The following is a 13,056-nucleotide window of genomic DNA, read 5'->3' as shown; positions in this document are numbered from 1 at the left end:
CTCATGACACCAAATCATGCTAAAACTTTTGCATGGACATTATAAAAATGCAACGAAATTAAGCAATACTGTCCAAAATGTCACTACTGAAGTTCCCATCACTAATGAACATGGATCCAAACTTAAGCTTCAGTTAGAAATGGGTTTTCCTTCTATCCTGGAACATTCCTCCTCTTTTCAGATGTCTCACAAGGATGTAGTTCTTTAAAAATCATTGATCTGTCTGGATAATTTACTAATATCAAAAGTAACTAAGTAAGTAGCAGGAAGTTATGGAAGCTGTTAGCATTGGGCAGTTTTCTAGAGACATTCTTTAACACAAACTGCATGTGTGAATATTTCCTGTCCCTCTGAAAGATGTGGCTTGATTTTAGCCTACATTTACAGTTTGTGTTTGGAAAATAAGATGATGTGCTGTTGTTAAAATAAAATAAAATAAAAAAAATCCTAAGGGTGTGCAAGTGATTACAGCAAAACAAACCCCAAATTGACAGCTGCACAAACAGCACTTGCACAGCAGTGGTAGTCAGCTACTAAGAATGCCCAGTTTCCCTTCAGACTGGTAAGAATTTATAATTAATATCACATTTGGGAAGTCTTCTGTAATAAAACCACAATTTAATATGCTAACTTGATTACGGAAGAGATAAAGGAGAGTGGACAGAAATTCAGTGTTGTTTTGCAGAGTGTATTCCCTCCCTGTTGATAGCAGTAAGAGAGCAAGACAGATGGTGTTTACCAGTATCAGCTCTACACTGGTTTAAGAGGTGCAATCCTGAAAGGTGAGGGGCTCTTTCCCGAACAGATGTGACCCCCTTCAACTCTGATAAACTTCCCAAAAAGATGAGGGAAATTTGTACCGCACAGGATGTGCTCAGCACATTGAAGGATTGAGTTAGTAATGTCCCTGATAATTGTGGATACCTCATTGTAGGAGTCAGTTTTTATTTAAATTTTTTTAATAGGAGTATACACATCTGTCTTTATACCCAGCAGCTTTTCTGGCCCACAAGAAGTCCTCTGTGAATTTTCCCAACTGAGCTCAGTGGGATCTCTGTCAGCTGCAAGATTTATGTCATCTTTTTCAGTCCTGAGAACTGTTCCTTAAGCTTTTCACATCTGGATTTAATTGGAAAGACATTAAAAGACATTAAGTGTGCTGGAAAAGCATATTTTAGAGAAGATCTTTATGGACACTTCCATTAAGGGAGCTGATGGTTGTAGGTTAAAATGGGATGAGGACAAGCCATCAACGGTTAGCAAAGACAAAATTATATTACAAACTGCTTCAGATGAGAAGTTTGTCCTGGAGCTCTTGGGTCTGACTCTGCTCGCACTTAAATCAGCTTCAATTAGGAAAAAAATACCGGCTAATGCAGTGAAAGAATACTCTAAGATCAGAATCAAAAACTTCTTCCTTTTGGAAACACTCAAATTTCTAATTACATGCCATATATGCTAAATATAATGCTTTTAGCTGTCAATCTAGATTTGGTACTTTGTTGGACATACATGCACACTTGTAAAATGAGACTTGGAGAATGAAGAGGGGGATTGGTCATTGGGGCTCAGAGGGTGGAAGTATCCTTCTCTGAATGCCAGTGTGCTGGCCACAGGAGTAGAGTTTCACAGAAGCAGAGATAGGATACAATTTAGTATGTGGGCTTCATTACAGATGTTGTAATGCAAGAATCTACAGCCCTAAACTCCCCCATTGTTCCAGCTTCAATTTGCTCCTTGAAGAAACCAATGGCCAATGCTTTGCATCAAGTGTAATCTATTGCTTTTGTCTTCAAACCAAAGTTTCTAGTCATGTTTAGACTGACAAGCGCTTAAAATTTAAGGTAATGGACTCAGTATGAGAGAACAAACATTCTTTCATTCTAAAATTGCTAAAACCAAGGAATCTGATAGTTAGGAAATTGCTCCCATGTCTAAAGTAAAGTGTATGGTCTTTAGACATAAAAATATGTCAAGTTTAAAGAAAAAAACAGGTAGTTTTGTTAAACATTGTGGGAAGAAAAATACTCTTTAGAATATTTCAGGAAAAAAAAAATTGTGAGAGGCTCTCACCAGTCATCTTCTCCTAAAAAGGGAGACTTTTTCTCCACTATGTCATAGAAAATATTTTGCATTGTTGGGAAGATGATAGTTTGATGAGTGATAGTGGTAGGAATGAAGCATTTGAATTAAATGGCTGTAGTGCAGACTTTTAACATTTTCTATCATTAAATACCTTCATTCAGAATCTTCTCTTTCTATCTTGGCCTATGCCAAAATGCATGTAAACTAGTAAAACTGAGTCTTACTTTTATTGCCTGATCTTGGGCCAGCCCTTTCTGTGCTTATGTTGTCTCACTTTGGTTTCCTTCTCTTTTAAAACAGCATTAAACTACCTCTATTCCTTAGTGACACTTTTCTCATGATGAAGAGGATATTTGCAAGGAGAGCCAAAATGTACCTAAACACTAGTGAGTGTGCTTTACAAATTCAGTTTACTAAGTAAAAAAGTAACCGTGTTGATGCAAATATTGAGTAATACTTAATAGCTTGAACCTTGTTGTACACTGATTTTGGTGTGGATATTTGGGAATTCATAAAAATCTTATAATTTTTTTTTTTTTTACCACTCTGTATGAGAAATTACCTCAGAAAACCACTTAAATAACAGAATAAATGTTTACAGTTCATTAATTTTGTTGAGAGAGTTCTAGCTATGTCTACGTTACTATGGGTCAGGGCCCATTCTCTCATGGGGAATACCACAATCATTTATGTATTGATACCTGTGTAGTGAAGGCAGTGGCAGTGATGTCAAAAGCAGGATGGAACTGTGGAGGTCTGATGAAAGAAGAGGATTGTCTAACACAGCATATTTTAGAAGTCACTGTAAATTCTTACGTGGTCGAGAATCTCAGTCTACTGATTTAAAATCAAGAGGTCAAAATCTTCTGCAATAGATGCAGGGTTAATGGCAGTAGACTTGCAAATCTATTGCAGTCATGTGGAGAAATGCCTATGAATAAACAAACAAACAAACAAACAAACAAAACAAATCATCCTGAGAACGCAGCTGACAAGGATATTTTCTAGCCATCAGTGATGAGAGAGTGATTCATGGCCTTTTTTCAGTGTTGATGCAGGATTTTTCCTGAGGATATGCATTCTGCTGTTTTCAGTTTTACATTTGAAGCTGTCTTTCTTAAAATCTCCTGTAATTTTTGTCTGCAGCTCTTCAATCATGCTTGGGTGTGGTCTTAGTTGCGTAATTTAAGCCTCTACCTACCAATACAATAATTGGCCATCTAAATACTCTCAATTGGAAGTCTCTAATTACTGAGAGCCACTATATTATTAAAATGTCTACCTCCTTCTGAAAGTTAGTGTTTAGGTAGTTTTTGTCTAAGGACATAAAATTAGAAGCAAGATTAATTTAAGATTAATTGTTGTCTAGTGAAATTCTGTTGTGTATATGTAGTGTAAACACTTGGAAATTTAATTTCAAAGTATTTTCTTCCGTGTTCATAAGTAATCTGTGATGATGTGTGATTCTTTCTGTATTTGTTCTTAGAATTGCACCAACTGACAGGAAAATTTGAAGTCTTCAATTTAGAAATAAATTTACTTTAAAAGAAATTCCAGAATTCTAGACAAAATCTATAGCAGGTACACTGGAGAGACACTGAAAATATCTGATACAGATTTACTTAATTCTTAATTCTGTTTTAACTATTTAACATTTTTTTAACTGTTTTTATTTTAACAAATTTAACTGTTTATATTTTAGCATTATTTTAACTGTTGGTACTGGGGCCCAACTTTCATATCTCACTTCACCATTAGAGGATGTAGACATACCTCAGTAGATACTGAACCTGAAAGCTCTTTTGAGATGTTCATGAAGAAGCATCAGCTTACTGGTTTTCTGCATAAATTGTCATGAAGGTAAAAGTCTTGGTAGCACTTGAGTATATTGCCCCTTTCAACTGGGAATACGTGTGTGGGAGGAGTCTGAGAAGATGCAGTCCCTTATAGTCCGAGTCCCATATAGATCCTTTAGCAATCCCTTCCTCTCTTTTTCCTACCTGCAAGTAAGGACACAACCTAAACTTGGCAACTAGGACTAACCTCTCCATGCTGGATTAATGGTTTATATTCTGTCAACTTAGATGTGTTTGGCTTAAAGTATCATTTATTAAATCCTCTTCATACAAAAGCATATATTTTACTGATTTTTAAATAGGTGCTTTTTGGCATGCTTTTCTTTCTTTGTGACTGGGAAGCTTTGTATCACCATTAGAACAATAGAACTGTCTCACCCCAGATGATAATGCAGCTCTTTCTTGGGCTTTAAGAGAATGCTTCACTATTCCTTACTCCTGGAATTATTTCATGGTCCAAAGAATGGCAGTCAAATTTCTAGTGTGGTGGTTCACATGGAAAATAAGCCATGCCCAAGTGACTGTCTCTACTGTTAAAGCATTCTTTACTTTAATAGATGAAGTAGAATTGAGGTTGAAGATCAAAACCTATGGAAATAAAGTTCCATGTTGAATAGTGTCTTTCACTCCACGCACTTCTCAGCATATTAAGAGGAGTGGAGGAATAAGTACATCTTTCCAGTAAAACTAGGTGGAAGAAGGTGGCATGCATGCTGTTGTTGATAGAAGCTCTATTAAATATATTGGAAAAATTGTTCAAGAACAGTTAATCCTTACTTTAGGATTACCCCCAGAAAGCTGGCAAGGTCAGGCTGTACATGGATTGTGTGTCATTTAAATTCTGGCTTCATGAGTTGCCTGGGGGCAGCATTAATTACTACTTGGGACTTGTTCTAAGCTACATCCATGAATCATATTCTTTGTTTGAAAATAGTGGACTCCTCCTATCCTCCAAGCTCCTTCTCTTGACAGGTGCAATCAGTAGCCTTAAGTGTAGTGCCTATCAGGTGACTATGCCTTTGTGCAGAGATTAATCAGTTTGGAAAATGCTATTTCCATGTAAACTACATGAGTTAATCAGATTATAACCCTCTGTTCTTCATGCATATCATAAACAATATGAGGAAAGAGCTTAAAGTCATTTAATTAAGGTTTACACTGTGTGCTGTGAAAAGCCTTTCTGAACTTAATATTCAAGCAGATTTTAACATTGGTTCACATGAAATCTAATCAACTGGAGAGAACAGCACATTGAAAGGAAAGAGATGAAAACTCCTAGCAGGAGTTATTGCTTGCAATATAGTAAATTCATTAACAGCAGAAGCTGTGAGAAAAAGGGATTTGTTTGCAATACTTAGTTTTTGTTTAGCTTGTATGTAGCCAACCTGACAAATCCAAAAGAATTAAATAGGTATGTTAAGGAGTCAAATTTTAACTACTCTGTGTGCATGTATATAAGTCTACACAAACAAATGTATCTTCTCTTTGTGCATTTCTCTATGCATGAAGTATTGAGTGTGGGCAAGTTAAAGCTAGGTGGAAGCTTAGTCAAAAATTTCTTCATCTAGAGAAAGCAAAAGCAATCGCCAAGAACAGTAATTTGAATACATACAGATTTAAATGGTTACTCAGTTTTGGGGCACTGAGCCTTCAAACTCACCTCTGTAGCTGTAATATTGCTGGAGTTTTTTCAATAGCCTTTAAATGTGAAATTAAAATCCATATATTAAAAACGCATGAAGTGCATCCCACTACTGATGCAAACAGTTTTGCTGCAATGTTATTGCACAGTTGACATTGCCTTTTGAGGCCTCAGTAGTCAGGGTGAGGGAAAGAAACTCACTGATTAGGGGGACATTTTTTCTTTTGATTTAGAAAACAAATAAACATTGATCTGTTTGTAAATAGTACCGGTTTTGCTCATGCTCTGCTGTTTAGGTTTTTGGCTTGAAACTGAAATCCAGGACTAAAGTCTGTGATGGTAACCTGGTATGCAAACATGTTCTCAAGCCTAAACTTGAGCAACAGAGACTTGTTGATGCATATGGCATGTGACTACAAGAAACATGACCACAATGAATCATTTGACTCAGCAAACTCAGTCCTGAACTAAGACCCAGCTACTAAAGACGGTAAAATCTTGTTCTTCGTGACCTTCTCTAGACCCTGACAAGTCAGTCTTGCAGTTTCTGCCCGTAATTTTATGTCTTTGGAAAACACTGATTAAGTCCAAGCTGAATGTGTTTTTTTATATACTTAGAAAATTGATGTTAGGAGCAATGATGCCTGTGAACTAACAGTATGAAGCAGTGTGTTTATTGGGATTGTCTCAGACCTCCTTGGTAAAGTCAACTGGAAGGGCCACAGAGACAACAAACTTTTACAATTTTCAGTTTCATGGAATAAGCTGAAATGTAATATAGATTTAAGAGGAAAAACACAAACCACATACTGTGTTAAAACAAATGTGAAAATTTTATCGTGAGGATGTGCTGTTAAATGCATATGGGCTAGTGGAGTGCCTGTCTGCTGTTTTTGCTTGAAAATGATCTAATGTTAGTAGATTGTCATTATAAGACACTTAACCCCCAGAGTGAGAAACAGGAAGAATATTTACAAGTTTCAGTGCTATTTACTAATTGCCAATTGACTTGAAGAAAGCTAAAAAATGACTGGAAACATCCATCCCTGTCCTGATACACACACATACTAATGGAAATGGCAGCCAAGACAAACAGCTAGCAGTGCAGTGCATCCTGTTGGCATTGTATTTTTGGCACTGTTGTAGCTACACAAAAAACAAGTGATACAAGAAATGTGTAAGGACATCTGTTCTGTAACCTATGGGGCTTCACTCACAAAACAGTTGTAAAATCTTCTGGGGGAGAGAAGAATTTCTCTGTATCTGTGCAGATGCTCTATTGTAAGAAAAATATCAATGGAAGGAAGTGTTGAGCCTTTAAAAGAGGAAATTGTTCACCAGATTCGCTGTCAAATGTTCCATTCTTTTCCTTCCTTTTCATTTAACCTAAGTTATCTGCCATTCATAAGTTATATTTAAGACAAGCAGTGTAAATCTATTGGGACTAATAGAATTGAATCATGGATTAAATTAGCTTGGTGCCTGCTTGTAACTCTTCTTCACTGCAGATTACTTGAGCTCTGTGTTGCTCTGCTGACTATTCAGGTCACAGCCTCTAAGCTACCAGCTTCCTTCCTGAATCCAGCCTCTTCATGTCTGTCTAGGGGCATGATGGGGAGAGAAGAAACATTAAAGACATCTATTAAGATACAAAGTATTGTTTACTCACCTGCTTCTCTTAGCTTGCTGATCCTTCCAAACATAAGCAGGCTATGGGAGAAAGAAAAGGGGGAGTTCTTAGTACACTGCAAGGCTCTCTCTACCGTTCCTCTACTCCCCTTCAGCCACATCCCATGAATGGACCTTTAAAAAAGGAAATAAACGTACTCAAAACTCAAAACTTGTTGCAAATGTTGGGGTATAAGTAATTAGGCTTCCCCCACAGATAAGTTATGGAGCTTTAGACATGGTTCCATGAAAAAGAAATTAGACCTCGTATTAGCCTGGATGGAACACATTAGGAAAAACTGGAAATTGGAGATGGACTGTGAGGTTAGGGGGTTGGGAGAACCTGGGGAAGAAAAGCCTAGCCCTGGGATCTGCTGGAGTCCTGGGTGGGAGAGCATTTAGGAGCTGGAAAAATGCAGATTTCAACTGCACTCACAAAAACACCCTGACACCTGTAGCTGGAAGACCAAGGATACGGGCACGGGACTGCTTCCCTGCTGATTGCTCCCTCTGATATTTGGTTTCACAAATGCAATAGGTCTGAGATTTTATCTTTTATGTCATATTTCAGTTTGGGAAAGGCATGGCTTGAAGACAGATGAGACAGCGAAATGAGACTGCACCAGGTTATAAGCATTAGGATTTGGAAGTTGTGTTGGTGTTAAACATGTTTATCATTGAACACCTTGAATCATATTTTCATTTTATGTGTTTTCTCTAATTGTTCCATATTTACTTTATTGACACCCATATGCTTCTGTGTTCCCATTGACACGCAGTGATCTATGCTTATAGGCAAAGTGTTCATTATTTTATATTGCGGTACTTCTTCCCTTGCTATTAGAATAGGAGAAGGGCTCTCTTCATCTAATTCTATTAAGCTAGTGGCTAATATTTATCCAGGAAGTTCCAAATCAGTTTTCCTGGAAAACAACCCTGAAAGCAGCTCTGCAATTCTGTAGTTTATGTGGGATGCCTCGCAAATAGGCAGTTCTCTGAGTAAAACAGTAGTAAGTAACAGCTACTCAGAAATTCTAGAATTTGGATGTTTGTGTTGGTCTAATTAATCTCTTGATGATTTTGGGATTTCAGTTACCCCTAATTGAGACCAGACTGTTCTGCAGATCATATGATCAATCTGTGATTTAATCTTGAATGAAACTTTACTTGGCTCTACTTACAAACTGTGATCAGGGCCTTTTTGTCTAAGTCACTGTACAAACAAATAACTGAACACAAAGTTCTTCCACAATAAGTTTGCTATTCACACATCAGACCAGGAAGTTAAGAGTGGGTATGAAAAAGTAAACAAGGTGGGTTGAGAAACATATGAGGTAGCAGGTTAACTGTGTGGGAGGAGCGGATGTCTCAGCTTCCTTCTCTCCTTGCAGTGCTACCTGGTAATGGGCTTTGGTTTACCATACATGAGAAGGAAGGAGATTCTGATAGTTTTGCTAATGTGCATCAGGAAAAAATGGATGTGAGAAGACAGGAGATTCTTGGGTGCCAGTCCCTACCCATTGGATTCTTTCTCTCTCTTCTCATGCTAACCCATGACAAGTTAAAGTACAAGGAAGCATAAGAGCCCAAATCACTCCCCTTCCTCACATGATGAGTCGTGCTTGCATTGTGATGAAAAGGACCTCAGGGAGAGGAGGAGAAGAGAGAAATTGTGATGAAGAAATGTGATGGGTTGCTGGAACAGAAAAGTTAAGGGGAGAATAGTTGAAAACCCTCATTGCCACTGGGGGAATTATTTGTGATGAGCAGTGATTTTGCTGTGCAGTCAAGATCAAGGATGCAAAGACAGATGGTGGTTAGATCTTATAGGAGCAGAGAATGCACATGTGAAGCTTGTGAAGGGACACTATGAGGTGGTAGAGAAAGAACTGTTATGAAGAATGGAAATATATCAAAACATCAAGAAAAACAGAAAAAATGAGGAAAGAGAAAATTCTCTCAGGGGAACTCAGTGAGTGATAAAAGCAAAAGATCCAGAAATAGGATCTCATACAGGGAGCTCAGAGCACAGGGTAAAGTGGATTGTAGGTAAAAGTTATAATCTGAGGTTTACCAAGAGACTTTATAAAATGTTCATCGCTCTTTTTGTCAGGGCACAAACCATAACATTTCAGACTAGAAAGATTCTACTTTCATGCATTATGGGTGGGAGTACCCTGTATAGCCTTCTGAGGTTTTAGCAGCTAGTCACTGCTATAGACAAATATGGGACACGTGGTCTTTTACTTTGGGGCAGCCTGGCAATTTTTGTGCTGTTATTCATCTCACCAAAATACACATTGTCTAATAATATTTAAGTTGTATAAACATGCCTTTCAAGTGAAGGAGTCGTTGAGACAATCCAGGCAAAGAATTACTACAAAAGCAAATCTAGTGCTTCATTACAATGGCAGCTCCTGTTCCAGGCAGGGTCCCTGCTCTCTGAGGGAAAGGAAGATAGAGACATGGATTCTTTCAGTCCCATCAAATAAGAGAGCAGCAATTGTTGCTTCACTGTGAACAGCACTTTAGGGCCACCAGTCAGTTCCACTGCTTGAGGTGTTAGCTTAGGGCACATTGTCTGTGAAAAGTCACCTTTTCTTTCCCCTGTGATTAGTTCTGAATGCATCTCAGGAGGAAGTGGATAAAAAGCAAAATCCATTTTCTGGTTCTGCTTTACATTTCACCTTCTTAACAGAACTGACCTCAGCTGGCTCTACTTTCAAAGTCAGCCTTGTGATGTCATAGAGTTTCATAATCAACCTTTTCTGAATCGATTACAAAAATGAATTTCATTTTACCGAAGCAGACAGAGGGAAGAGAAGAAGCGGGGCTCATAGCAGATGAGGCAGAAGTTGGTCAATGAAGAATGCACAGGAAAATGTTAGATAAAAACGGACTGTTCTTCTATTCCTGATTCTCTCTAATCATCCCATATTGGCTCCCCTTGATTAGCACATTTCACTACCTGTGTGAAAGACATCAGGCTGTAACATTGTTCCAGATCTGAATTTGGAGTGCTGGTAGTGTCCTGCTGACCCTCTTCCCACTTGTCACACCTTCTGCAACCATGTGCAACTCAAAAGTTTGTCCACAGAATCTCTGGGAGGTGTGGGCTCTCAGAAAGCAGGTAGGGAAGCTGGAGAGACTTTGCAGCCAGAAAGCTAAGAATCCTAAAAGTATATCCCATTCTTCATATAATGATGAAGCTTGCATTGACACAAATGGGAGTCAAGTCACTCATGTGCCCGGGAAGGAGATATCCTCAATCCATGCACAAGCACAGCTGTTTATCACGGAGCTGTTGTGCACCCACTCCCTTAGCTCTATAGACTAAACGGCTTCAATATACAAGAAATTAATTGAATCTAGAATATCAAAACACACACCTTCCTTCACTTGGTGCTAATATAATTGTGCCAGTGGGTTTTTTTGACAACTCATTTTTTCTTTAGGCAGCATTAAGTGCCTTGAAACAGTTTTCAGAACAAGGACTGGATCCAGTGGAAGGAGCTATGAAAGTTGAGAACGGATCACATGAAAAGTAAGTACCATTTAAATCCTCTGCATTTTAATGCCCGTGTGGCATGGTAGATAAGAAATGCTAATTAAGAGCTTAGTTGCCCTTTTAAACCTATGCAAAACTATTTCCTCTGGAATTTATATACAGTTTGTGACAATTTGAGAGGATAAACACGATTTCAGGTTTAGTGTTACTGATAATGTTTACTAATGAGCTATGAGACAGTCAGTCCTGTGGAAATGCTAAAGAAAAGGATTTTCTTTCCATTGTATGGATTCTGTGTAAGTAGCATAACATGATTTTTGTCAAATGTGTTGTAGCACATGATATTGCCCGTAAATAAGCATAGCTATCTGCCAATAAGTCATTATGACTGCAAGCTGAATTTTTCCTAAGAGAATTTAAAAGTTGAAATTTCTTTCAGGTCCTAAAAAACTCTGATATGGAATATTAGCTTTAAGTAGTAGACAATAGAACAGGGTTTCACACTGGATTTTCAATTAATTAAGAAAGTGGGATTGTCCATCCAGTAAAGATTTTTTTTCCAGCTGCTAGTCTGTTTATGTAAGAAAGTAGTGTTGTGTTACTAAATAAATTAGGAAGTAATAGAATAAAAGAAGTAAGACTAAAAGTGGCCTTTAGAATTTTCAGTAGATATATTGTGGCTATTTATAAACTAATTTAATCAGAAACATTTTTCCATATGATCTCATCAGCATAGTATTTGAACATAAATATTGTTGTTTCACTTTAAAATGTTACCTTCCACAGTGACCTTTGAATCTCATGTGCCATCTGGTAATAAACATGTCTTAAAGATGTGCAACCCTGGACCTTACCACTCTTGTTAATGTATTAATCTTTCAGACAAGTCAAGCATCTGGGAGAGAAAGCAGACAATAAACAGACTAACTCAGGCACCATTGCTCAGGACTGCAAGGATTCAAAGGCTGTCGTCTAGGAGCTTCCCAGCACCCACGGCTGCCACTGCATCCTTATAAACCTGTCAACACGCAATAGGGTGTATGTGTACAAGGAAATGAATGACTAATACCATTATTTGAGTCTTATGTGAAGACAACACTATTCTAACACAAGAGATAGAATACATGGTACTGTTTATTCAACTGTGGAAAAAAATAAAATTGAACATTTCCCTTAGAACTCGAGATCAGAGCATAACTCAATTGCCCAGAGGCAGAAGAAGTCTGATCGTGTTACTGGAGGTTAAAATAACAATGAATTAACAAAAAGTGTTAGTTAAAAAAAAAAAAAAAAAAAACCAACATGGGAAACTTTACAATTGATTAATATTGAGGAAAACAAGTCAGCATTGGTTCAGTTATACAATTTTTTGTAGTGTAGCTTTAAGTTCAGCTTACTGTTTTTTAAATAATGCTTGAATATTTTAAAATTAACCAATGACAGTGCTGTGAGAATTGTAGTTGTTGTCTTCATATATAGTCATACAGCTTATCTTTTTATGCAGACATTATGCATTCTTCATTCTATATGAATATGTATGACTTTAAGATGCACTACTCAGAGTTGTATGCAAACAGAAGTTTAAGTCTTGACAAGTATTTGCTTAACATGAACAGATGTTAGTTATGATCATTTTCTATATACTCCAGGAAAAAAACAAATATGGTATTTGATTTTCCTCGCCATAATCAATTAAAGAGGCGTCTTGCCTCCAAGCAACATTTTCCCCTTCAATTCTGCTCTCTGTTGTGTGAAGCACATCTACACCCCATTCTGTGTGTTGTATCAACCCACTGTTTGCATCAACTGAGTGTTTTTAATCTCTGCATTCGGACCAAGAGCAAAAGGGAGGACCGCAATGTTATCAAGCCAAGGGTGGAAACTGTTGATGTAAAGATCATTCTTTTGTGAAAGGAGTGGCAGCAGAGATAAGACCTGTGGCTGCTCTGTACCAGCATATTTCTTTTAAGTATGTGGCCAAATGCAGTAAAACCACATCAGTTCATGTGTACAATGACAGTGTCTTCTCTTTCTTTATCACTCACAGTTAGACAACTAAGAGAAAAAAAGGAAAAGAAAACAATTAAAAACTAACAAATGACTGGCTACCACACTAGAGCCAGGTTTCAACCAAGCTGTCCCCATGCCACCACTTTCTACAAACTCACTGTGTTAGACCAGACATGCTGGTATTTAGGTCACTTATCTATCCAAAATACAGATGATTTTATTTAATGCAACAGATAAAGCTTAACTGCATAACAGCCTTGACAACATTGCACAAGATTGTAGAAGCA

The 13,056-nt window shown here is 37.6% G+C and overlaps 1 protein-coding gene across 6 annotated transcripts in view; it reads left to right on the top strand.

Annotated features, from left to right (window-relative positions):
- STAU2 (staufen double-stranded RNA binding protein 2) overlaps positions 1 to 12,776 on the top strand; it is a 171,427-nt gene extending 158,651 nt beyond the window's left edge. For all 6 annotated transcript variants that reach the window (XM_058832098.1, XM_058832101.1, XM_058832104.1 and 3 more), the window contains 2 exons: positions 10,707 to 10,795; positions 11,642 to 12,776. In XM_058832098.1, coding sequence (XP_058688081.1) covers positions 10,707 to 10,777 — 71 coding nt within the window. In that variant the 3' untranslated portion in view covers positions 10,778 to 10,795; positions 11,642 to 12,776. The remainder of the gene's footprint in view (positions 1 to 10,706; positions 10,796 to 11,641) is intronic.
- Positions 12,777 to 13,056: the final 280 nt, after the last annotated feature.

Source organism: Poecile atricapillus, chromosome 2, assembly GCF_030490865.1.
Source record: "Poecile atricapillus isolate bPoeAtr1 chromosome 2, bPoeAtr1.hap1, whole genome shotgun sequence".
Lineage (NCBI taxonomy): Eukaryota > Metazoa > Chordata > Aves > Passeriformes > Paridae > Poecile > Poecile atricapillus.
The sequence above is the reverse complement of the archived record's forward strand: the minus strand, read 5'-3'. Positions and strand labels throughout refer to the sequence as shown.